Raw genomic sequence first — 27469 nt, 5'->3', positions numbered from 1 at the left:
GAACATTTTCATCAAGAAACTACCTCAGTAGATCCTCAAGAAATATGATAATTATTAATACATGCTGAGAGAATAACTTATTTTGAGCAAATATTCTTTAATTATCATAGGTGGTAAAAATTTCCATCAATAAATTTGCAAATTGAAATAGATCCTCTTAGGCCGTGGGTTCCCATTTTAGCTCAGAACATTTTGGAATTGATGAATGCCTTCCCAGAAAAGGAGTCACACCAGATAACATCTGCGTTCCTCTTCCCAAAAATATAAGCAAAAGAAGATCACAAAACAAAACAGAAAAAAAAAAGTCCTTAAAGAACAACATAAAATCTTTGAAAAGGAGGCCAAGGCATATTGTACTCTATCAGAGTTGTATATATCATTTTGTAGAAACCCAAGGGATTCAGAAGTTACAAATCTTGGCTCAAAGGAACACCTAGAAAGACAGGAGGAAGATGAAGGAAGTGTGAGGTATTATAAGAGCCAAAGAGAAAGAACATCAAGAATTAAGACATTGTTAAAATTATAATATTATATATATGGGACTCTATAAATTAGGGGCATGCATTATCTTCTAATCCTTGCAAAGGTAGGTACTGTTATTTTTCCTACTTAAAAATATAAAAATTGAATCCCCCAAATGCCTACCTATTGGGTTTTACAACAGTGATCACTGGTATGAGTTTTCCCAGTGAAACTAGGGTAGCAAAAGTTAGATTGCAAGGGACTGAGGAGGTATAATAGGTAAAGTATAGAAGACTGAGGATATTTGAAGATGAAGGAGATGTGTAGTAAAGGAAATATTTGTAAAAGACTAAGGTGGACTTGGGCTTGTTTAAATGCTGGTGAGAAGGACGTAGAGGACAGGGAGAAGTTGAGGCTTGAGAAGGGAAGAGAGATTTTTGATGGACTAAGTCCCTTAATCGGAGAAGGCAATGGCACCCCACTCCAGTACTCTTGCCTGGAAAATCCCATGGATGGAGGAGCCTGGTAGGCTGCAGTCCATGGGGTCGCTAAGAGTCGGACACGACTGAGCGACTTCACTTTCACTTTTCCCTTTCATGCACTGGAGAAGGAAATGGCAACCCACTGCAGTATTCTTGCCTGGAGAATCCCAGGGACGGCGGAGCCTGGTGGACTGCCGTCTATGGGGTTGCACAGAGTCGGACATGACTGAAGCGACTTAGCAGCAGCAGCAAGTCCCTTAATTCCTGACACTGATGAGATTCAGATCACAGGTGAAGGAATGAGCTATAGAAAAGGAGCTAGCACTCACATCTTTTGTTACAGGAAAAGAAGGAACAGATAAGCCCCCTTGCAGTGATAACTGTACATTTCAGGGCAGGAAGTTGAGGGTGTGGTATTCTATATCACATTTTCCCTCACCTACCATATTTTGTTCTGGAAAAATTTTAGTGTTCCTTTGAAGTTTCCTCAAATTGACTCCTTTTTGCTTCTTTTAAAAAATTATTGTAGAACCTGTTTTGGTTGGATTCTATCTATAATGTAGAGTATTTCTACAGTGCCGTTAAAGCAAACAAAAACAATCCTGAAACAGCTGATAACTCACCAATTACTATATGAGAAAGTCCTAATTTACTTTGTAATTTTGAGATAATTCACCTTCTGTTTAAGAAGTAAAATTTCCCTCTGTACATTTTTTTGTTTCCCCATTCATCTTTTCCAATCCCACTGGCAAGAGTAGCAGGTGGCATGTGAAAGGCTGGAAAGGAGAGGATGGCTTGAAGAAAGATCTAGGGTGAGCTCCAGGTGTATCATTTACTAGCTCTGTCTCTTTAGGCAAATCACTGAAGAGGTGATGGGGAACTTGAAGATAAGATTTAAATGATTAACTGGAGTTCCTGTGCTAAATAAGAAATTGAATAAGGCTCTTAAGATGGCTGATAAATAAGGAAAACACAGAGTTCAAAAGACTAAGATTTAATAGCATTTGAAGAACTGTCATGGGAGTGAGGGGATGAAACTGTTCAGTTAACTAGAAAGTATTAGTTTAAGAGTTTAAAACATTCTACAGAGTTTGAGTAGTTGTTGATGATAAAGTCTGAGAACATTGGAGTGAAGTGCTGGAGTGGAGTGAGGTCATGAGAGTCAAGGTCAGGGATGGGCGAGAATGCTCTTTTGGAAGGGCTTTACCTTTGAACTCATCCGTGATAATTTTGGTATTGAATAGATGTGAAAGGAGCTTGTGAGCTAGGGAACACAGCTCATCAGGAACTGGTATGGATTTGTTACTAGAGTTGACATGACCAGACTAGGAAAAAGGTGACATATGCCAACTGCATGTCATGCTTTAAGAGTAATGGTAAGGTACAATAATAACATTTTATAGTTTGAGATGAATGTTGGGTGTTGGTAGGGGAGAGAGTGCATGAAGAAATTTGCCAGTACTTAGTAGGAGCCTGTTCTGAGCCAGGTGATACATGAACTCTACCTCATTTAATCCAGACCATAGTCCTCTGAGATTGGTTCTGATGTCCTCACTTTGCAGAAGAGTAATGAGAGATGAATTACCTTCCTTGATTTCTTACAGCTCATAAGCATGGGGCTGGGAGCAACTCTGGGGAAGGTGGAAGAAGCATAATTAGAGAAATGCTTTTATGATAGAAAATATATTACAGTGGACAGGAGGTTAGTACTGAGTCGGAACAGTGGGCTTCAGTAAAATTAGTCTGTGTTTTTAGAGGTATTTCATTCTCTAATCTTACTTTTCCACAGGTCCCGGTTATCCCATGTTCTTTGGATTATCTTTCCCCACTGAAGCTTGAATATTAATCCAGAGACAAGATGACGCATTTGTCGTCTTCCTCCTTCTTTTCTGATTTTGGGCTGCTATTGTATTTGGAGGAGCTAAACAAAGAGGAATTAATTAGATTCAAGTTGCTTCTAAAGAGTGAGACTCTGGAACCCAGGTCCTGCAGGATACCCTGGTCTGAAGTGAAGAAGGCCAAGCGGAAGGATTTGGCTGACTTGATGAACAAGTATTATCCAGGAGAGCAAGCCTGGGAGGTGGCTCTCAGAATCTTTGGCAAGATGAACCTGAAGGATCTGTGTGAGAGAGCGAAAGCAGAGATCAACTGTGAGTGATGTTGGAGACATACCTGGGGGTGGGGAGAAGTTGGTGCTTCCTGGAGCCCATTGATTCTGTGAAAGGGACTTGGGAATGAAGTCCAGACCATTCTCTGGTACACAGGTTCCATGGTGGTCAGGTATATAATGAGAGTTTGTTGGATCATTTGAGGAGCACTAAAAGGCTGAAGAGTTTTGAGTACTGTTGTTCAGTATGGCTCCTTAGGTTATGCTATGCTAACATAGCAATAACACGCTTCAGTCATGTCCGACTCTGTGCAACCCCATGGACTGTAGCCTGCCAGGCTCCTCTGTGCATGGGGTTCTCCAGGCAAGAATTCTGGAGTGGGGTGCCATGCCCTTCTCCAGAGTATGGCTCCTTAATCGGCAGTAATTCATCCATCTGGTACCAATTAGAATGATTTAAAGAATAGAGTGATTAGAAAGGATTGCCCCATCTAGTGTTCCTTTGCCTAAACTACAAATAAAGTAATTAGCCTAAATTTTAAGACGGAGAAGGCAATGGCACCCCACTCCAGTACTCTTGCCTGGAAAATCCCATGGATGGAGGAGCCTGGTAGGCTACAGTCCATGGGGTCGCTAAGAGTCGGACATGACTGAGCGACTTCCCTTTCACTTTTCCCTTTCATGCACTGGAGAAGGAAATGGCAACCCACTGCAGTATTCTTGCCTGGAGAATCCCAGGGACGGCGGAGCCTGGTGGGCTGCCGTCTATGGGGTCGCACAGAGTCGGACACGACTGAAGCGACTTAGCAGCAGCAAATTTCAAGAATTCTCAAATATGACCTTAAATCTTTGCTGAAATATGAGGAATGGGCAAAAAAATTATATTATTAAGGGACATAAAAACTATTTTTTGTCATTCCCAGGTGTGAAATACTGTAAACATCTAAAATTCCTTACTCACATTTAAGGCTTTACAGCTCCAAAATGTATATCCATTATTTCTTTTGAGCCTTACCACATCCCTATGAGGTCAGTACAGACAAGGAAACTTAGGCTTAGACTAGACCACCTGCCTTAGAGTTACAGGGTGGAAGGCATGGCAAGAAGTGTCCTGCTTCAGTGTTCACATCACATCACTTTTCTGTCAGCTAAGCTGGTGGAGTCTGGGGCTCTGTTGGCGCTAGTTTCTTAAATCCAGATGATCATAGAATTGGACCACTTAGGAAAATTCTGGCCCCTGTGTGGCCATCAGCAAATTCTTGTTTTTGGTAAATCCCACGTTCCTTTTGGAACCCGTTGCAGGGACAGCCCAGACCATGAGACCAGAGGACACCAAGGCCAGAGAGGTACAGGGTCATCAGGAAGCAGTGCTGGGTAAGTAGATGGGCTTTTTGTCAGATTTGGGAGGTTTGAGCTTTTGAAGCATAATGGGGGAAGATTATCTCTCAGGGGACTTTTGTTCAACTCTTGCTAATTTCTTACAATATACTACCTGCTCAGTGATTATCATTCAAAAAGAATCGACAAAACCAGCTCCCTGGACAAAATTAGACACAGGACCATGTTAATTCAGAGTCTTTAGAAATGACCCTGTCACAATTGATAGTCTGATGAACAAAGCTATCTTGATATCTTGTTTTATGGACTGAAGAGTTCATAAGAGTTGGCAGGGACAATTTGGCTTGTTGTATCTCTTCTGTTCGAAATGATGCTGTAATTGAGTTCCAGGATGGTGACCAACTAGTCTACATAAAATGTAATTTCTAGGACCAAGTTTTCTTAGTCCTAATTCAATACCATTTCCAGTCCCCCTGCTTTGTTTTGAATTCTATATAAGCTGAATCCCAGTTTCTATAAATTGAAGTATAATACAGAGAAAATGGGACCATGTGAGAAGCCTTTGTTCTTAACTCAGCTATGCTGCTTTTTAATGGGCTGCATTATTTCATTAAAGAAATAATTGAGAGCCTACTTCGTTCCAAGAACTAATAAATAAAAAGTTCCTATTGTATTAAATGATTCTGAAGATAAGTTACTGCCTGGGCTGTGATTTCTGATACAATATAAGGAAGTTTATTTTTGTGGTATAACGAGCTGTAAATTTAGGAAACCAAGATTCTACCTCCATAGAAATTTACTTTGTAGAATTTGTAAGATAGATAAAGTATTACAAAGAAAGTAGATTATCCTTGTAACCCTGATTTTTAAAAATTGCAGCAGTGTCTGAGATGTTATACCATCAAAGGAGTATCTGACTTCTAATACCATACCTTCCCCTGAGGGAGAAATAAGCATAATTTAGTGGGATCTGAACTTTGTTAGATGTTTGTACTGAAGGCCTTAGTAGAACAAAGAAAAGAATGATACACTTTAAAAAATTAAAGCAATTCCACCTTGAAATATGTGCTGTGAATGAAAAGTATACTGTGTTCTGAGAGAATGTATGGAGGAAGGAATCCTGTTAGTATTCAGATTGGGATTGCATTGAACCTGTGGGTTGCCTTGGGTGATATGGTCAGCTTCATTTTCTGGAAAGTTTTTATCCTAAATGGATATGAATTTTGTCAGAAGCTTTTTTGGCATCTCTTTAAATGATTGTGTGATTTTTAGTATTTGTTAATGCAGTGTCTCACACTTATTGATTTGCAGATACTGAACTCTCCTTGGGGATAAATCCCACTTGATCATGGTGTATGATCCTTTTAATGTGTTGTTGAATTTGGATTGCTAGTATTTTGTTGAGGGTTTTTACGTCTATGTTCAATGGTGATATTGGCCTGTAATTTTCTGTGGGATCTTTGTCTGATTTTGGTATCAAGGTAATGGTGGCCTCATAGAATGAGTTTTGGAAGTATTACTTCCTCTGAAATTTTTTCGAATTGTTTCAGAAGGGTAGATGTTAACTGTTCTCTAAATGTTTGATAGAATTTACCTGTGAAGCCATGGTCCTGGACTTCTGTTATGATCCACAGTTTCAATTTCAGTACTTGTGATTGGTCTGTTTGTATTTTTTATTTATTGCTGGTTCAATCTTGGGAGATTGTATCTTTCTAAGAATTTGTCCATTTCTTCCAGGCTGTCCATATTATTGGTACATAGTTTCTTGTGGTAGTCTCGTTTTACCCTTTCTATTTCTATGCTGTCCCTTGTAATTTCTTCTTTTTCATTTCTAATCTTATTGATTTGAGCCCACTCCCTTTTTTCTTGGCAAGTCTGTCTAAATGTTTATCAATTTTGTATGTCTTTTCAAAGAACCAGCTTTTAGTTTCGTTGATCTTGGCTATAGTTTTCTTTATCTCTGTTTCATTTATTTCTGCTCTAATCTTTATGATTTATTTCCTTCTTCTATTTTTATGTTTGTTCGTTCTTCTTTCTCTAGTTTTAGGTATAAGGTTAGGTTGTTTATTTGTGATTTTTCTTGTTTCCTGAGGTAAGATTTTGTTGCTATCAACTTCCCTCTTAGAACTGCTTTTGCCGTATCCCATAGGATTTGGATCATTGTAGTTTCATTTTCATTTATCTCTGGGTATTTTTTTATTTCCTCTTTGATTTCTTTGGTGATCCATTGGTTGTTTAGCAGCATATTCTCTAGCCTCCTTGTGTTTGTGCCTGTTTCTGTGTATTAGGTAGGTCTGTCCTACGAGGCCCAGCAGCACACTTCCCCCTGGTCAGTAGAGCCATATGCTCTGGGGGTGGCCCCTGTGCAGGCCCCATGGGTCCTTCTGTTGTGGCAGGGCGGGATACCGTGGACACACTGGTAGGCATGGCTGGCCCCTGGTCCAGTTGGTTGCTAGGCCCTGCCTAGTGCAGAGGCTACTGGCTGCTGGTGGAACGGAGCTCAGAGGAGCTGGCTGCATGCCTGGGGAGTCCCTGTCCTGGTGCTGTCCCTCTGGTGAGTGGGGCTGGGTTGTGGCCGGCTTTAGGCCCAGGTTTGCCAGAGCTGATGTTGACCTGCCATTGGGTGGGGTTGGGGTATGTTGTGACTGGTTGCACAGTCTGGTATGACCTGGTGGTGGGTAGGGCCGGATCACAAGTGCCTGGCTTTGGGAGTACAGGAGTGCCAGGACTGGCTGGTCTGTTGTTGGGTGGAGCCAGATCCAGAGGTGACCAGCTGTGGAGCTCTGGGGGGTTCCAGGGCTAATGCTGACCCACTGCTTGGCGGATCCAGGTTTGGCTGTGGCCTGGGGGTTCTATAGCTGGTAGATGAGGCCAGATTCCAGGGCCGTTGCTGGCCCACTGGTGGTTGGGCTGGATTCCGGGGAAGCTGACTGAGGAGCCTAAGATATCTTGGAGCTAGTGTCTCCCTGCTGGTAGGTAGGGCCCCAGGGACTAGTGCTGACTAGCTGGTGGACATGGCTGGGTCCTGGTGCTAATGAACTAGGGGAAGGATTCCAAAATGGCTCTTGCCAGCACCCGTGTTTTCCTGGTAGAATCAACTCCAAAAGTGGCTGCTGTCAGTGATGTGAGGGTAAGTCCTAGGTGCCTTCTGCCTCGCTGGGAAGCTCTCTAAGATCAACTACTTACTCAAGTTCCTTTCATATTACTGCCTCTACTCTGGGTCTCAACAGGTGAGATTTTGTGTGTGCCCTTTAAGAGCAGATTGTGTGTTTCTCACAGCCTTCCTGGCTCTCCTGAAAGTAAGCCCTGCTGTCTTCAAAGCCAAATGTTCCATGGGCTCATCTTCCTAGGGCAGGACCCCAGGGCTGAGAAGCTCAGTGTGGGGCTCAACCCTCTTGCTCCTTGAGAAACATGTTTGCAACTGTTCATGCCCATTAATGTTTTATCTGTATAAAGCAGATTACTTTGATCTATAGATTCAGATCTGTCTTCAGATCCTCTCTGGCTGTTATTGTTAATTGTTTCCTATGTTCTCTTTTTATCTGGAGAATGGCTCTGTTTTCCATACATACCTTTTTTTTTTTTCTCTATAGAAGTACAAAGAAGAAAAAATACTTCTGGAATGAATCTAATTTTTATTTTCCATCATAAATTTCTGCATTGTCAATTCTTTTTTTTCCCACAATTTATAATGTGTGTTTTAAACCCACAGGAATATCTTTGTTTTATTTACATTCTTTTCTCATCTAAACCAGCTGTGCTTTGATTTCAGCCTGTATCACTCCTACTCTGTGTCCAATATTCTTAGCATTGCAAATCATAGAATTAATTTTGATCATGTGTATCTTTTTTTTTTCAATCTCCCTTCTAACTGACTTAGGTGATGGAGCAGAATACAGAATTCAAATAAGGGAAAAATTCCGCATTATGTTAGATAAGAACACTTTGCTTGGGAAATCTGAAAATTTCTGTCATGAAATTGCTCAGGAAGGCCGAGAACTGTTGGAACGTTTGTTTGATGAAGATGTTAGAACCGAAGAGCAGCCACAGACGGTGGTCCTTCAAGGGGCTGCTGGAATAGGCAAAACAACATTGGTGAGAATGATGATGTTAGATTGGGCACAGGGCAGCCTCTACCAGCAGAAATTTACCTACGTTTTTTATCTCAATGCAAGAGAAATTAACCAGTTGAGGGAGAGAAGCTTTGTTCAGTTGCTGTCAAAGGACTGGCCCAGCACGGAAGGTCCCATTGAAAGGATTATGTCCCAGCCAAGTAGTCTCCTTTTTATTATTGATAGTTTTGATGAACTGAACTTTGCCTTTGAGGAACCTGAGTTTGTGCTGTGTGCAGACTGGACCCAAGTACACCCTGTGTCCTTCCTCATGAGTAGTTTGCTGAGAAAAGTGATGCTCCCTGAGTCGTCCTTGTTGGTGACGACAAAACTCACAGCTTGGAGGAAACTAAAGCCTTTGTTGAAGAATCAGCGTTCTATACAGTTACTAGGTATGTCTGAGGATGCAAGACAGGAATATATTTACCAGTTTTTTGAAGACCAGAGTTGGGCCTTGCAAGTATTCAGTTCCCTAAGAAACAATGTGATGCTTTTTAGCATGTGCAAAGTCCCCGCAGTGTGCTGGGTCGTTTGTAATTGTCTGGAGCAGCAAATGGAAAAGGGTGGTGATATCACACCGACTTGCAAGACAACCACTTCTCTGTTTGCCTGCTCTATCTCTAGCTTGTTGACACAAGTAGATAGAAGCTTTCCTGGTGTACCCAGCCAAACCCAACTGAGGAGCCTGTGCCACTTGGCTGCCAAAGGAGTATGGACTATGACATATGTATTTTATAAGGAAAACCTCAGAAGACATGGGTTAGTGAAATCTGATGTTTCAATTTTCCTAGACACAAATATTCTTCAAAAGGACACGGAGTATGAAAACTGCTATGTGTTCACCCACCTACACATTCAGGAGTTTTTTGCAGCAATGTTCTATGTGTTGCAAGGCAGTTGGGGCACCAGGGACGATTCCCTTCAGTCTTTTGAAAATTTGGAGCTGGTGCTTGAAAGCAGCAGTTATAAAGACCCCCATTTGCTACAGATGAAATGCTTTTTGTTTGGCCTTTTGAATGAAGATCGGATGAAACAACTGGAGGAAACTTTTAACTGTACACTGTCACTAGAGGTGAAATGGAAGATACTTCAGTGGATGGAAACGCTGGGAAACAGTGAACAGCTTCCATCACACCTGGTTTTTCTGGAGTTGTTTTTCCACTTGTATGAGACTCAAGATGAAGTATTTGTAAGCCAGGCAATGAGATATTTCCAAAATGTTGTCATTAATATTTGTGAGGAAATCCATCTGCTTTTGTCTTCATTCTGCCTGAAGCACTGCCAGTATTTACGGACCATGAAGCTGATGGTAACTGAGGTATTTGAGAAGAAGATGTTAAACTCAAGCTTCCCACCTGAAGCTTGGTAAGTGAGTTAGGTCAGTGCCCTGGAAGTGCCCTGCAAGGGAGTGAAGGACGGAGATGTTGTCAGAGGGAGGGGAGGAGTTGTTTAACTGAGGTCCCAGAGCCAGGATAACTTTTCAGGATTGTCCCACCTTGAGACAAGGAGGCCAGGTACTGAAACCCCCTATTGACCAGTCACAGCTACTGGTGAGGAATGGGCAAAAATGTGCCTGCAGTTGCTGTCTTGGCCTGAGGGCAATCCCAAGAGAAGCACTTGGCTGAGAGCTTCCAGCAACTAGGGAATGAGTGTTTCAGTTCTCAAGGAGGGAGGCAGCACAGTGCTAACTTCCATCCACTATAATATATTCTTTAAAAAAAAAATTAGGGACCAGGAATTTCTTGCTGAACCCAGAGTACATAGGTCATTTGTCTGGGCTGTTTCACTTTACTGACCTCACTCACCTTCCCTATTACCTTGATATAGTTTGGCCTTTGCATGAAAGACTTAGCCCTTTAACACCCTAAATAGTGAGAGAAGAAATAGTAGGTGCTGAAGGAATGTTTTGAAAGACTAAATGCACTTTCAGCATTTTATGCATATTATTTTACCCTCTCTCCTTTCTCAAGTTACTTTTTCTCTCTTGAACTATGGTATCAGTTCCAGATTTAATTGATTGAGGGCTTACTATGTGGCACACAGCTATATAATCACACAGTATTTAACGTGTTATCCAGGTTAATGCTGGTCAAAACCATATTTCAAATTATTTTTAAGATTATAAAACTGAGATTCAGAGAAGTTCAGCCAGAAAGTTAGAGTACAGTTATCACTTATTGATTCAAGCACAGATCAAATAATAGCTAACATTTGCTTAACACATACCCAATATCCCTCTAAGTCCCAGCTCATTTAGTCTCCAACAATCCTACGTAGATGCTATTATTTCCATTTTACTTGTAAAAAACTAAGGTACCAAGAAGGAACATAACTTGATTGAGGTTACACATCTGATTGAGGTTACACACCTGATTATAGGTATTTGGTTTTCCAACTTTACCCAAGTTTTCTCGTTGCCATTACACACAAATGTATTCCTCCTATGAGAACATGCATTTCATTTCTCTTGGAACTGTGGGAGCAGGAATTGTAGGCTGGGATGCTATGACCTTTCCTGTCCTTAGGGAGTTGTGAGTAATCACCTGCAGTCAGTTTTCTTAATTCTGACTTCATAGTTCTACTTTTAGAAGACATGATTGAACCCAGAGCATTAGAATATATTTTATGCCTAATAATAAGTATTAGGAAGGAATTTTAGCAACTGTATTGCTAGTCTTTGTGCTACTTTTCCCTTGTCTATGTTATAGTGTTATCTATAGAGTTGCCATTGTGAAAATAAGAGACCGAGAATCCCGTGTTTTTTTAAGAGACATTATAGGTGACCTCAGCCTATTTTATAACATAACTACATTGTAAACCTCACAAGGGCGGGATCTCTGTCTTGTTCACCATTTTATACATAGTATGCAGTAAGCACTTGAATGTCTGCATGAATGATTTACCACTGCAATCTCAAATTTAAGTTTTCTCAAATTTAAGACCCTGAGTGATGTAGAGACCACCCCTTTGCAATGTCATTCATCCCAATTTAAACAAAACGTGGGGGAACCAATATTTATTGAGTAGTGAAGTGGATCACTGTATTGCCATTTCAAAATATGCAGTTTTTACAAAAGAATTATTTTGAATTGAAGGCATTTGAGTTCCCAAAATTCCTTATTTGCTTAAAAGCAGAGCCTTCCAAAAGATCTCAGCTTTTTAAATTAGCTGTCATAAATCCCCTCCCCAGAGTCACTCTAATCTTGTCTTTGTGAAAACAGCAGTTGGCACCACACTCAGACATTATTATCACCATCATATCTTCAGTCTCTCCTCTGAGGGGCCCGTTTACCTTACCAAAAAGCCATTTGTTTTCCTATAAGTGCCCTTTCTCCCTCTGCCTTTCCTCTGGGAATTGAGGTATATAGATTCCAAATTCCAACCACTCCTTTGAGTTACTCATAACTGAATAACAGAGGATGCTTGCTTTCACTCAGTATCATCTTCTGAGAGTAGCCTGAGCTGAAACAGATTTGTTGGTCTTTTCTTTTTCTAATCATTTAGGCAAAGGGCTGGCAGCCGCATTTTTCATTGGTGGCGAGACCTCTGTTCCGTGCTTCATACAAATGAACACTTGAGAGAAGTGATCTTGTGTCACAGCAGCCTTGATGAATCAGCAATGAAGATGTTTAATCAAGAACTAAGGCACCCAAACTGTAAACTACAAAAACTACGGTAAGTCTGGCGTGAGAAAATGTAACGGAGTTATTCTACTTTCTTTATCCCACTTCACACTTCTACTTATTAAGGGGAACTAGTAGTAAACAGAAATTAAAACCTACTGCATAAAATACTCTAAGAACACCAACTGTGGAAACATCTGGAGTTGTGGGAGCATAAGTAACTTTTTCTATGGAAAACTGCACAGAGTGTAGAAGTGGTTGACCTGGGTTTTTGAGCCTTGATTAGGAATTTTCTAGATAAAGAGGAACATAGAACTAAGGCATCCTAGGCAGGTCAACAAAGCATTTTCAAAGACAAGTTCCAGAACATACCATTTTTTCCCCATTCAATACAATGCACAGATATTAAGTGTTTAGTTCATTATGTTTTGACAGTTGCATACACCTTTGTAACAAATACCCAAAACAAGATAGAGAATAATTCCCTCACCTCGTAAAGTTTCCATGTAGTCTTTTCTCTGTTTACTTCTCTCACTCTGTCCTGTCCTAAAGACAACCACTTTCTGACCTCTGTGACTGTACGTTAGCTTTGTCTGTTCTGGGAACTCATTTAGATTGATTCATACAGTATGTGTTTCTTGTGTTCATCTTATTTTGCTCAACAAAATGTTTTTTTGGAATTCATGTTATTGCATGTTTCAATCATTCGTTTCTTTTAATTACTGATTAGCATTCCCTTGTAATGATATACTACAACTTGCTTACTCATTTTCTTGTTAATAGATCTCTGGATTGTTTCCAGTTTATGGCTGTTATGAATAAGGCGTCTATGAATATTTTGTACCAACCTTTTTTATGACATGTTCTTATCTCTTGGGCTAATACCTAGGGATGGAATTGTTAGCTCATAGATGTATATTTAACTTAAAAAAAAATTCCCAACTAGTTCTTCAAAGTGGTTTTACCATTTTATAATCTTGCATGCATCGTATATGCATTCCACCTGCTCCTCATCCTTTCCAACATTTGCTATTTCCTTTTCAAAATTTTTATATCTTCATTTGATTTCAGATACCCTACCACTTTTTTACATTTGCTTGTTCACATCTCTCTCTCTTGTCTGTTGGCTCCACCAGGAGCTGGAACTGATCCTATTTTTTTCTGTATTCAATGCCCATCAAAGTGCCCGAGGCCTGATTGGTGCTCAGTAACATGTAGTGAATGCTGAACAAATAATTGAGACTTGTTGTTTCCATTAGCACTGGAGATGAATGTTCTTTTTTTGGGAAACAGGCTTCCCTCTAAATATTTCCCTTAGAATCTCAAGTAAGTAGATGAAGTCTGGTTAGCATATATTTATAAATGTTGTTGACATTTGCCAATATGTGATGATGAAGTAGTTACGTCCTTTTCACTTACCTGCATTCATCTCCCCCACAGTGTCCCTTCACTGGATGCCACCAACTCAAATCTCAACAACAGCTAATACTTGGGCTTCCCAGTTGGTGCCAGTGGTAAAGAACCTGCCTGCCAGTGCAGGAGATATAAGAGACATGGGTTTTATCCCTGGGTCGGGAAGATCCCCTGGAGGAGGGCATGGCAACCTACTCCAGGATTCTTGCCTGGAGAATCCCATGGACAGAGGAGCCTGCTGGGCTACGGTCCAAGGGGTTGCCAAGAGTCAGACAAAACTGAGGCAATGCAGCATGCAGTGTCTTCTCTGGGGTTAAATGGCCCCCTCTTTTAGAATGTGAGAGACTCTTATGGGAGACAGCACCATGAAGACAGCTCTCAGTCTTTCTCACCTTAGTGTCACCTTACTTACTCAAATCCCTTTTTCTGACAAGGGGATTGTACTTTCAACTTATGTTTAGTGAGTGCATTAGGCACCTTTGCTGTATGATGATACCTAACACTCTAAATGGGTATAAAGCTTTATTCTTTTGGTGTGCTTGGCTGGATGGGGGGTGAGGGTGAAGGGTGAGTGATCTGCAAAAGTGAAGGGAGATGATATCACAGAGGTTTCTGAATGGTTAGTGAGAAGTATGACCATACTGGGCATTTGGAGCCAGCAGTGGCACTAGAGGACCTAGTCTTAAGTCTCTGACAAAGTTAGGAGATGGAAATTAAAAAATTGGCCAACTTACTTCATATTTTGCTTTAAGCTGTCTCTCTCTCTACACCTAACAAAGCCCATGAGATGACAAGAAATATTTTGAAAAAATGTATTTTGCTAATTATGCATATCAAATAGTTGATATTAACTGTGAACTCACGTTGGCTTATTTAAAGGATTAATGTTGTGAATTAATGTTGTAACTGTAGTATTTTGGAATAACCTCAATAGTATTTGGTCATCGTTCCTGAAACTAAAGAGTTAAAAAAAAAAAACAACCGTCTTCTGCTTTCCTTATGTTACACCTTCTTTTCCTTCAAGGTTAAAAAAAATTGAGAGTGTTGGTTGTCAAGATATAATGGACATCTAAGTCATAACCTGGTCTTTTTCCTAGGCAGCATGCTGAATCCTGAGTGTATGATCTTGACCTGGAATATGAGAAACCTAGTGTCAGATAAGAGATGGCAGAAATAGTTAGACAGTGTCTAAGAGCTGGGCTTGAATAGAAAAGGATGTTGTAATCAGGGACAGAGATGATGATGTAATCTCTCCTATGTATTTTTTCTTCTGAAGGTTGAGATTTACTACTTTCCCTGACGTTTGTCAGGGTATCTCGAGTTCTTTGACTCACAATCAGAATCTGATACATCTTGACCTGAAAGGGAGTGATATAGGGGATGATGGAGTGAAGTCATTATGTGAAGCCTTGAAACACCCAGACTGTAAACTGCAGAATCTAAGGTAAGTCATGAGTTTTTTTTGTGTGTGTGTGTTTATAATTGAGACTTTTGTCTGTCCAAATAGACTCTTACAGCCTGGACTCGCTATTCTTTGGTCTAACTTAAATTTACTTTCCTGATACGAAATAGCAGGGATTAATAGATTTAGGCTTCTTTTCTCCCGACAGGACTTACAACTCCTCCCACCTCCCCCACTGAAGAACTCTGTCATTGTATAGCTCTCTGTGTCTCCATCTTCTAAGTCAGGGGGAAAAAAATGGGAGCAGACCCAGAATTTGTTAAGTTTCCCATATTTAAATGCAGGCATGCTCACTGTATCTTTGAACTCTCACAGAAAAGAATGCACCGACAGTGGGATGGGGTGTGCAATGCTGTGGTGGACTAAATTTTTTTAACTTAATTTTGGATAATGAATCCCCCTTACCTTATAATTGCAACACAGTGACCAGGTCAGAAAGTTGAGGGAGAACAGCGCAGCAGCTGTCACGGTACTTGCTAGTTTTCACCCACTACTGACAGGCCTGATTGCCTTTCTTTACAAAAGCGAGAAGGTTAGCAGTCATACTTGGTCTCCACATTGTGTAACAGATTTCAAGAAAGATCTTATTTTCCAAGGAAAGGCACTTAAATCAACTTCTGACAAAATAAAAACAACCAAAAAAGAAAAACAAAAAATCATTACAGTAAGTTTTACCTTAGAAGTTTTTGAAATCCCTAGGTTCAGTTCAGGGGAGCAAGACTGAACCTTGATACATGAAGGGCCAAGGTAAGGCTGTATTTGTGGGAAGCAAATTATAATCTATGTGGAAAAAAAACAAGTGAAATCTGAAACAAGACCTTCTTTTCAACAATAGGCAAAAATATCATTGGGATTTTTTAAAGTCTCACCAGTTTCTACGGGAAGAAATTCACAAGATATCTGGAAAGTTGTTGGTTAATTCTTGATCATGTGTAGAGTTCAGCTGTCAGCAGGCCAGCCTAGGGTATTGGTTTTACCGACTACAAGGACATTTTAGGTCATTTTGAGGAAATTTCTCCTCTATCCAAGCATAAAACATATTAGCAGCAAAGAGTTGTTAAATGGAGGGAATGATGTTTTCTTGTAGTGGGAGCCATGGATCCAAGAAAAATGCCTTGGCACTTGACAGATTAGCAGGACTTGATAAGATTCCTTTCATCAGTTGAGATTTGAATAAGGAATTCCACTGATGAACCTTGATGTTGGCCCAATTACTAGACTTTCAAATAGGAAACCATTTCTGAGTCAACTATTACAGGGCTCTTGCACCAGTGCATAGAATGTTTGGAGGCAGAAGTCATCAGAGCTTTGTAAATTGTCTAACACTATATTCTGTAGGACTGGGTGTTCTCCCAGTGTGGGTGGCCACTGGGAAGTAATCAGTCTCCTAGGAAAAACTCCAGTTCTGTGTTTGCTTTAGGCCTCGAGAGTTAGAAACAGCTTGAGTGGTCACGATTGTCTAGTTTAGGCATAGATCATGCTGAGCTTAACATTTTAGAATTGCATTTTGAAGTTTTAATCTCCCTGCTGAATGTAGATGATGTGGGAAGCAAAAGTGTTGATAAATTAGTGGGTCTTTGCCAGTCTGTTTCACCAAATATGATCCCCACTTGCTACAGGGACTTGGCAAATTTAGAAATGAAGTGTTTTAAAACGATTTGAATTGTAAAGAGACTAATATCAGCCCTTGCAAGTGAACATATTGGAAAGGTACACACAATCACTAATTTTCATGTGACTATTTCACTCTGATATTTACCAAAGGTTTTCCCCCACAAGAGGAGAAAGATCTAGTCTCCCTGTCTTAATAACTTCTTCCACATTGTGATAACAGGGTAGTCTTAAAATATGTTGAACACATGGGAAGGGGAATCTTGGACATGCATTTACTGCCTAATTGTGCCCAGAATCCTGTCTTAGTTTGCCTATACTCTGCTGTTGTGGTTACAGGCAAGGTGAGGGAGCAATTGTTGGTTCCACCAAACAGCCACCTGAAGAATGCCAAAATGGTATAAATGCAAAACACCCCTTAGATCTTCAAAGGTTTTGAGTTAGAGGACTAACATTCTAGAAAGGGAGCATATAAAATGGTTGCTGGAAGAAACTGACTAGTTGCCAAATATAAACGGAAGGTACTTGAGAATGTCAAATATCCACAGTCTTGGCTCTATTATTAAGTAGAATAGAATAATTTATAATATTAATAGGTAGAGTGCATATGGTCCAGTAGAAATGTTTGCTTTTCCAGGATTGAGGAACTTGCAGTTTATTACAATTGTTTACAGTTATGAAGTGCTCAAAGCATAAAGAGTCATGATAAACATGCACAGACTTTGGCAAAGTGAGAGTATACACTTTGAAACTAGAAGTTCTGCCACATGCATAGGTGATACAGTAGACAGAGACTTGAAAACTGAACTACCAATCCTCTCTTCTCTTTTATAAAAATCTCTTTCATTCATCAGTTTTAATAAACCTTCATACGTATGTTTATACAGCTTCATAATCACCCCAAATAAGGTTTAAATGAAGTAACATTTAAACATTTAAGCCCTAGCTTTTAAAATGCAAATAATATGGGCTATAAGACAATTCATTGATTTGGGGGAATTATTTGATCTATAAGGGAACTGTAAGATTTTGCTATTATAATTTGAGTAATATGAACAAGAAATGGTAACATATTATTGTAAGAATGTAATTTATTTTCTGTCTTTGAAGTTTAATTCTGTATATGTCTTTAGATAAGCACACATTACTAATTCTTAAAATGTTACATTACTTTGAGCTTCCAAAATCAATGAGTAGGTTTAGAAAATATATTTAACATTAAGGATAGTATAATCACTGTTAGTAACTACGAATTTAGCAAACCAGTCTTATATCTCAAAGCTTGACCCAGATGTCATGATGTTTATAATATTATCTGATTCTAAGATTTATAAAATTATAAAGATGTCATTTAACTTATTTAAATTATACACACAGATTTATATTTATAGTCTTGTAAATATTAGCATAATAATTTGATCTATAAGAGAACTGTAAGAGATTTAAGTTCTTTAATTTAGATTTATTGTTAAAGAAATGGAAAACCTTATGTGATCCAAAAATCCATGTGTGCCTTTTTATTTCTCACTTTAGTAAAATCAGGGAGAAGTCCCATAAACATTTTAAGTCTCAAATTTTGGAACAGATTAACTTATCCCATGATTTACCTTGCTTTAGAACAGGCCCGTGAAGCCTATCCCACTAACGTAAAGGCCCTTTCTCTTGTGAGCACCATTTCCCTGGCACCTGTGGTACATTCGGCCTCTATGTAGCTAACAGACAACTTCTGCAACCATTCTGCTTTAGCAACAACTCCATTCTGCTGTACCTCAATTCCTAGTTAGTGTCAGATAACTCATCTCACACTCAGCAACAACAAGAAATAACCTTCAAATTAAACAGCACGCATTTTTAGAAAAGAAAAATACACTCAGACAGCTGTTCTGAGCTCCCCAAGAGTTCATGCTCTAGGACAGCAGGTCCTCCTCACTGAGGAATGGTGGCTTTCTTGGGTGATGCCTTTCGAGTGGCAGTTTTCTTACCGTAATCCCGTAGCACAGGAGAGCTTAACTCCACTGGGCCTCAACTCATGAATGAAGCTGTAGCAGCTTCCATCAGATAAAATTCTACCCTGACCACCTCTTGAACTGAGATACTTATTCTAGGAGCGTAGATTGTACCCTGATTTTGATGTAGAGACCCAATTCTCAAGGGACTCAAGTTGATAAGTCCTTGATTAAAGGGAATAAGTGCAACAAGTCCGAGTTCTAGGAATGCTGCTGCCTGACTCTGCTTACCAATAGCTGACATTACTCTCAGCCACGTCTAAAGCCCAAGTTGTATCTAAATACGAGTCTCTAAAAATAAGTGTTCTACATGCACTTCTTTTTTTTTTTTTTTTTATTTTATAAATTTATTTATTTTAGTTGGGGGCTAATTACTTTACAATATTGTAATAGTTTTTGCCATACATTGACATGAATCAGCCATGGGTTTACATGTGTTCCCCTTCCTGGACCCCCCACCCACCTCCCTCCCCATCCCATCCCTCTGGGTCATCCCATTGCCCCGGCCCTGAGCCCTTGTCTCATGCATCGAACATGGAATGGTGTTCTGTTTCACATATGATAATATACATGTTTCAATGCTATTCTCCCAGAACGTCCCACCCTCACCTTCTCCCTCAGAGTCCATAAAATTGTTCCATGCATCTGTGTCTCTTATTCTGTCTCGCATATAGGGTTATCGTTACCATCTTTCAAATTCCATATATATGCACTTCTTATTGTCTTGTTGTTTCCCTTCCTCTTTTATTGTAAGAAATACTTAATTTTATTTCTAATTTACTTCTTATTTTCACTGTTAAGGACAGAGTTACTCAGAAAACACAGGTTGGCTGCCATGAATAAATGAACTCTTGACGGTAGTTTATGGTTGTTTCAGCTTTCACCCCTGGTTTCCTGCCCATCTCAATTCTGTTTCAGAAGTCAAAGTGTGCAAGGATACAGCCATCCTTCAGTCTACCTGCTTCATGTTGTTGTTAAAAGAAATTCCCCCAAGATTAAAAAAAAAAAGATTATTATTTAGAAATACTTTTTTGAACGCGTTCATACATATTTTGTAGGGAATTGGGGAGGTAGGGATGGGAGAGACCAGCTTCCTACCCTCCCCTTCCTAACTGTCTGTCAGAGCCCTGTGCTTTAGATAAATCACTCTCATTCTGTGTAGGGAAGCTGGGTTTTCAAAACAGGTCCCAAAGACCGGGAAACCACACCCTGTGGCTGAGTGAGTTGGGTTTATAATTCTTCTCTGAGAAGTGGTCATTTCTATTTTTCTGTATCGTTTCCAGCTTGGAATCCTGCGACCTAACTACAGTTTGTTGTCTAAATATCTCTAAGGCTCTCGTGAGAAGCCAGAGCCTGTTATCTCTGAATCTGTCAACTAATAATCTATTGGATGATGGAGTGAAGCTATTGTGCGAGGGCTTAATGCATCCAAAGTGTAACCTGGAGAAACTGTCGTGAGTCTTTCTGTACTGTTTTCTACAGAGACATCTTGTTCAGTTTTTTTTGTAACTTATAATTATGAACTGAGTGGGGAAACTGGGTCTTGACATTAATTGGCTCATTTGTCAATCCTGGATGACCTCCTCCTCCTACCTCCTTCCCCCTTTCACTTGACTTTTAGACATTTCTTTTGTTTATGATAGACGTCTTATTTTCATTCTTTTCCAGGCTTCTTCTCTGTCCTCTTGTATTTTGTTTCACCGTACCTTGTCCATGGCTGCAGTGGAATGCATGATTTAAGTAGGTTTGATGAGGTTGCTTCTATAGTAGAGATGTAGGGGTTGTTAGTACCAGCTAACTTCCTTCTAAAAGGGGAGAGAAGCATGCACATTGGGACTTGACTGACCCTCCACATCTGTGTTTCTGCTTCAGCTTAGAAAGCTGTGGCCTCACAGTAGCTGCTTGTGAGGATCTGTCTTTGGTTCTCATCAGCAACAAAAGGCTGACACATTTATGCTTGGCGGACAACATCTTGGGAGATGGTGGAGTAAAGCTTGTGAGCGAGGCCTTGAAACATCCACAGTGCATTCTACAGAGCCTAGTGTAAGTGTCTACGAATTTTTTAAAAATATATATATTTATTGTTATTTACTTGCCTGTGCTGGGTCTTAGTCGTGGCATTCGGGACCTTCGATCCTCATTGCAGCATGTGAACTCTTAGTTGCAGCTTGTGGGATCTAGTTCCCTGACCAGAGATCAAACCCAGGCTCCTTGTGTTGAGAGTGCAGAGTTTTAGCCACTGGACCACAAGGGAAGTCCTAGTGTCTACTAGTTTTCCTCATTCCCATGTAATATACATTTTGAAATATATTTAAACCAGGAAAATATTATGGACATATCATGTCCCTTGCTTTTTCCCTGTTGTCTACAATGATGAAGATGATGAGAGTGATGATATTAATAGTTGCCATTTATTGTTACCCTACTCTGTGCTGGGCCCTGTGCAAAATTTGTTTAACCTGCACAGAAGTACCCACTGGTGTCAAATTGGTCACCTGAGTTCTAAGTGCCTCACTGAATAGGTGAGGATTGTGAGGCTTAGAAAGGTTATGCAACTTGCATAATGCTTACAAGAAAATGATGTATTTAGAATTAAAGCCCACCCATCCAACTCTATATTCTGGGCTCCAAACAGTTAAATATGTATCACTACCATTAAACAAAGACAGTATTCCATGGTATGGCTGGGTTATGATGTGACTATACTGTTCATTGCTATTAGGTAATGTGAGAAGTATGTGAGTTCGTGTTGTTGCATAGGATGAGAGAAGACAACACTTCAAAACAATGATTTTGTTTGATTTTTGGTCAGCTCACAAGGCACCCACTTATCGAACTTTTTCACCTTTCCAATTTGCTTCAAATGCTGAATGACCATAGAATGGTTGACACTGAGTTCTTGGGCAACTTCTCATGTAGTTGTAAGAGGATCAGCTTCAATGATTGCCAGCCACTATGCTCCTCATCTTCGAGGCTTTTGTCACCTTTGCACAAACTTCTTGAACCACCACTGCACTTGTACATTCATTAGCAGTTCCTGGGCCAAATGTGTTGTTGATGTTGTGAGCTGTCTCTGCTGCTTTATGATCCATTTTGATCTTAAATGAGAAAATTGCTTGAATTTGCTTTTTGTCTAACATCAATTCCATAGTCTAAAATAAATATAAAATAACCAGCAATTAATAAGTCATTAGCAAAAAAACATAAAGTGAGAAATGTGCATTAAAAGGATGTATAACATGATCACATTTATTTAAGAACGTATTCCAATATCAAATGGCAAATTTCAACAATGCAAAACCCGCAATTACTTCTGCACCAACCTATGCAAGAGTCTTTATCGACATTAATTAGTTGAAAATAACTTTAAAAATGATTTGTGTTGAACATCTTTTCAAATTTTTTGGTTTCTACTATTCTAGAAATTTCTTCTTCCTAGGCTCAGTTTTCCCCTGATTTTTTTTTGTTATATCTATTATGATTATTAATGTCACATATACATTATCACTATTATTTTTATATATTATAAATAACTTACCTGTTGTATTTCTAACTTTCTTTATGATTATTTTTAGAATATAGAAGTTTAAAACTTTCATGAAGTTGAATTATCTTCCCCTTCATGACTTAATAGAATTGTTTAATACGTTTAAAAAAAACCTACTTCTGTCATCTTTTTCATACTCATTATGGCTTGTGAAAGTCAGCCTGCTGGGCTCCTCTGTCCATGGAATTCTTCAGACCAGAATGCTGGAGTGGGTAGCCATTCTCTTCTCCGGGGGATCTTCCCAACCCAAGAATTGAACACAGGTCTTCCACATTGCAGGCAGATTCTTTACCATTTGAGCCACCGTGGCTTAATTTTTAACATTTATTCCAAATTAATTTTGTCATAAGATTTAAATTTACTTTGCCCTACATATTAGGGGACATTAAATGTCCCCTACATAAAGTAAAGGACATTAAATGTCCCTAAATCATTTATGGCATAATGTATCTTTCCCCTTCTTATTGGAAATGCCACATTTAATATGTACAGAAAGTCCTCATTTAATTATGATTCCTCCAATTCTACTCCATTTGCCTGCTCCTCTGCTCCACAGAGCTACTTCTGCAATAGGATACTATATTTATGTACAATGTAGGGAAGTTAGCATGGTCTTTTTAGTAAGAAAAATTCTGAAGAACAAGAATCCAGTTTGAAGCCAAATTTGGCACAAACCTAAGGATCCCAAGTGAGACAGCCAAAGAGGCAATGAGGAAGGAGGGTATTTGATCTGAGATGGATGGAGGGTTGGCAAGAAGATAGGGGATTAGAAACCTCTTCAAAGTTGTACAAATCTAAGTAGTAGAGCAGTGATTCCATCTTTCCTCACGTTGTCCTTCCCACAGGCTGAGGCGCTGCCATTTCACTTCACTCAGCAGTGAATGTCTCTCAACCTCTCTCCTACACAACAAGAGCCTGATGCATCTGGATCTGGGGTCAAACTGCCTACAAGATGATGGAGTAAAGCTTCTGTGTGATGCCTTTCGGCATCCGAATTGCAATCTTCAGGACCTGGAGTAGGTGTTCTGTGACCTTACTTTTGTGTAGCTTTAAGTACTGTGAGAGCAGGGGTGATGGAAAAAGAAAGTCTGAGAGCAGGGTATCTGTCAGAGAAGAACACACAGCTAATTCTCTCTCATTCTGCATGAGAAAAGCTGGAGAAGTCTATTCATCAGATTTTTGTTAAACAATTACTACAGTAATTACAGTCAACTTCCTTCATTCCCTCGGTTAGGGAGGGTCAGAGACATCAGGTTGAACTGTATGTAGCCATTTCATTTTTGCCTTGGTTGTGCTTCAGGGAGTCTGTTGTGTGTCTTCTACCTAAATCCAGGAAGCTGAATTGTGCTTTACTAGTTTTTCTTCCTGAAACTTGGGTTTATACTTAGGTCAACTTTGCAAGAAACTGGGAATGAAGCTAAGAATATCCAAGAATCCAATCATTCTTAAGCAGCAACCATTTTTAATTCCATTATAGTCTGTCATACTCTGGGGGCGGGTACACAAACATTTGCATTATATGTGTATGTATAATTGTGATTACATGACTTTGAGGTTTCCTTTTTACATGATAGTATTTCAGATAAATGTAGTATTTCATTTAAATACTTACATATAATTATCTATTTATTTTAACGGCTACATAATACCTAATATTTCATTAGGTAAATATTGTGTCTCAAGTGAAGCAAGATAAGAGATGTCACTTAGAAATCTCACTTTCCCACTAGGGCCTCCCATGGGACTAGTAGCCTGGGTGAGTCATTACAGGTCTAAGCCCAACACTGTTTTCCTAGAACTATAAACTGAAAATTTATGATATACTTAGAAGTGCTTGGCCAGATTGGATTGACTTATGATAACCAAATTTTGAAATGAGTTTAATAGTTGATTGTCATTTCTATAAACCCTGAGGTAATTGAACTCTTGGATTCAGTAAGTACCTGTACTTCCTCTAAGAAAATGTATATGATATGGGTTACGATGTGATTTTCTGGCTTCTTTGATTATTATTCACCTGGAAGACAGAAATTTACTTCATGGAGTTTATCATTAAATCCAGTGCCTTCATTTCAGGTACAGAGATATAATTTCTATGTGGTCTATGCACACAAGATGTTTGCTTAGCCTGCTTTTTCTCCTAAGCATTGCTGTAAACACAAAGAAAAATTTGTGCCTTCTTAGCCACTTTCAAAGCCTCTGCAGGCATCCCTATTCTCTCAACCAATATTTATAACAGAGGAACCTGGAATGTTAGGTCCATGAATCAAGGCAAATTGGAAGTGGTCAAATAAGAGATGACAAGAGTGAACACTGACATTCTAGGAATCAGTGAACTAAGATGGACTGGAATGGGTGAATTTAACTCAGATGACCATTATATCTACTACTGTGGGCAGCAATCCCTTAGAAGAAATGGAGTAGCCATCATAGTCACAGAAGAGTCCGAAATGCAGTACTTGGATGCAGTCTCAAAAAAGACAGAATGATCTCTGTTCGTTTCCAAGGCAAACCATTCAATATCACGGTAATTCAAGTCTATGCCCCGACCAGTAATGCTGAAAAAGCTGAAGTTGAACAGTTCTATGAAGACCTACAAGACCTTCTAGAACTAACACCAAAAAAGATGTCCTTTTCATTATAGAGGACTGGAATGCAAAAGTAGGAAGTCAAGAAACACCTGGAGTAACAGGCAAATTTGGCCTTGGAGTACAGAATGAAGCAGGCCAAAGGCTAATAGAGTTCTGCCAAGAAAACGCACTGGTCATAGCAAACACCCTCTTCCAACAACACAAGAGAAGACTCTACACATGGACATCACCAGATGGTCGACACCGAAATCAAGATTGATTATATTCTTTGCAGCCAAAGATGGAGAAGCTCTATACAGTCAGCAAAAACAAGGCTGGGAGCTGACTGTGGCTCGGATCATGAACTCCTTATTGCCAAACTGAGACTGAAATTGAAGAAAGTGGAGAAAACGACTAGACCATTCAGGTATGACTTAATTCAAATCCTTTTTGACTATACAGTGGAAGTGAGAAATAGATTTAAAGGACTAGATCTGATAGACAGAGAAGGCAATGGCAGCCCACTCTAGTCCTCTTGCCTGGAAAATCCCATGGAAGGAGGAGCCTGGTAGGCTGTAGTCCATGGGGTCGCTACGAGTCAGACACGACTGAGCGACTTCACTTTCACTTTCCCTTTCATGCATTGGAGAAGGAAATGGCAACCCACTCCAGTGTTCTTGCCTGGAGAATCCCAGGGATGGGGGAGCCTGGTGGGTCACACAGAGTCGGACATGACTGAAGCAACTTAGCAGCAGCAGCAGCAGAAGCAGCAAATCTGATAGACAGAATGCCTGATAAACTATGGATGGAGGTTTGTGACATTGTACAGCAGACAGGAATCAAGCCATCCCCAAGAAAAAGAAATGCAAAAAAGCAAAATGGCTGCCCGAGGAGGCCTTACAAATAGCTGTGAAAAGACGGGAAGTGAAAAGCAAAGGAGAAAAGGAAAGATATACCCATTTGAATGCAGAGTTTCAAAGAATAGCAAGGAGAGATAAGAAAGCCTTCCTCAGTGAACAATGCAAAGAAATAGAGGAAAACAATAGAATGGGAAAGACTGGAGATCTCTTGAAGAAAATTAGGTATACCAAGGGAACATTTCATGCAAAGATGGGCTCAATAAAGGACAGAAATGGTAGGGACCTAACAGAAGCAGAAGATATTAAGAAGAGGTAGCAAGAATACACAGAAGAACTGTACAAAAAGATCTTCACGACCCAGATAATCACGATGGTGTGATCACTCACCTAGAGCCAGACATCCTGGAATTTGAAGTCAAGTGGGCCTTAGAAAGCATCACTATGAACAAAGTTAGTGGAGGTGATGGAATTCCAGTTGAGCTATTTCAAATCCTGAAAGATGATGTTGTGGAAGTGCTGCACTCAATATGCCAGCAAAGTTGGAAAACTCAGCAGTGGCCACAGGACTGGAAAAGGTCAATTTTCATTCAAATCCCAAAGAAAGGCAATGCCAAAGAATGCTCAAGCTACCGCACAATTGCACTTCTCACACACTAGTAAAGTAATGCTCAAAATTCTCCAAGCCAGGCTTCAGCAATTTGTGAACCATGAACTTCCAGATGTTCAAGCTGGTTTAGAAAAGGCGGAAGAACCAGAGATCAAATTGCCAACATCCCTTGGATCATCGAAAAAGCAAGAGAGTTCCAGAAAAACATCTATTTCTGCTTTATTGACTATGCCAAAGCCTTTGTGTGGATCACAATAAACTGTGGAAAATTCTTCAAGAGATGGGAATACCAGATCACCTGACTTGCCTCTTGAGAAACCTGTATGCAGGTCAGGAAGCAACAGTTAGAACTGGACATGGAACAACAGACTGGTTCCAAATAGGAAAAGGAGTATGTCAAGCCTGTATATTGTCACCCTGCTTATTTAACTGATATGCAGAGTACATCATGAGAAACGCTGGGCTGGAAGAAACACAAGCTGGAATCAAGATTGCCGGGAGAAATATCAATAACCTCAGATATGCAGATGACACCACCCTTATGGCAGAAAGTGAAGAAGAACTAAAGAGCCTCTTGATGAAAGTGAAAGAGGAGAGTGAAAAAGTTGGCTTAAAACTCAACATTCAGAAAACTAAGATCATGGCATCTGGTCCCATCACTTCGTGGCAGATAGACGGGGAAACAGTGGAAATAGTGTCTGACTTTATTTTTCTGGGCTCCAAAATCACTGCAGATGGTGATTGCAGCCATGAAATTAAAAGATGCTTACTCCTTGGAAGGAAAGTTATGGCCAACGTAGACAGCATATTAAAAAGCAGAGACATTACTTTACCCACAAAGTCCATCTAGTCAAGGCTATGGTTTTTCCAGTGGTTATGTATGGATGTGAGAGTTGGACTATAAAGAAAGCTGAGCGCCGAAGCATTGATGCTTTTGAACTGTGGTGTTGGAGAAGACTTTGGAGAGTCCCTTAGACTGCAAGGAGATCCAACCAGTCCATCCTAAAGGAGATCAGTCCTAATTGTTCATTGGAAGGACTGGTGTTGAAGCTGAAACTCCAATACTTTGGCCACCTGACGTGAAGAGCTGACTCATTTGAAAAGACCCTGATGCTGGGAAAGATTGAGGGCAGGAGGAGAACGGGACGGCAGAGGATGAGATGGTTGGATGGCATCACCGACTCGATGGACATGGGTTTGGGTGGACTCCAGGAGTTGGTGATGGACAGAGAGGCCTGGCATGCTGCAGTTCATGGGGTCGCAAAGAGT

The 27469-nt window shown here is 40.0% G+C and overlaps 1 protein-coding gene across 9 annotated transcripts in view; it reads left to right on the top strand.

The window, feature by feature from the left end:
• Positions 1-27469, top strand: part of NLRP14 (NLR family pyrin domain containing 14) — a 60739-nt gene that overhangs the window by 20424 nt on the left and 12846 nt on the right. For 4 of the 9 annotated variants that reach the window (XM_081540843.1, XM_081540844.1, XM_081540840.1 and 1 more), the window contains 9 exons: positions 2549-2646; positions 2734-3094; positions 4354-4425; positions 8270-9866; positions 12006-12176; positions 14814-14981; positions 19900-20070; positions 20489-20659; positions 23009-23179. In XM_081540843.1, coding sequence (XP_081396969.1) covers positions 2803-3094; positions 4354-4425; positions 8270-9866; positions 12006-12176; positions 14814-14981; positions 19900-20070; positions 20489-20659; positions 23009-23179 — 2813 coding nt within the window. In that variant the 5' untranslated portion in view covers positions 2549-2646; positions 2734-2802. The remainder of the gene's footprint in view (positions 1-2548; positions 2647-2733; positions 3095-4353; positions 4426-8269; positions 9867-12005; positions 12177-14813; positions 14982-19899; positions 20071-20488; positions 20660-23008; positions 23180-27469) is intronic. The other 5 variants (XM_081540839.1, XM_081540838.1, XM_081540841.1 and 2 more) reach the window with 2 other exon arrangements.

The sequence above is a fragment of the Giraffa tippelskirchi genome, chromosome 11 (assembly GCF_054371585.1).
Source record: "Giraffa tippelskirchi isolate mGirTip1 chromosome 11, T2T-mGirTip1v1.2.pri, whole genome shotgun sequence".
Lineage (NCBI taxonomy): Eukaryota > Metazoa > Chordata > Mammalia > Artiodactyla > Giraffidae > Giraffa > Giraffa tippelskirchi.
Note: the sequence above shows the minus strand (reverse complement) of the source record. Positions and strands in the feature narration are given on the sequence as shown.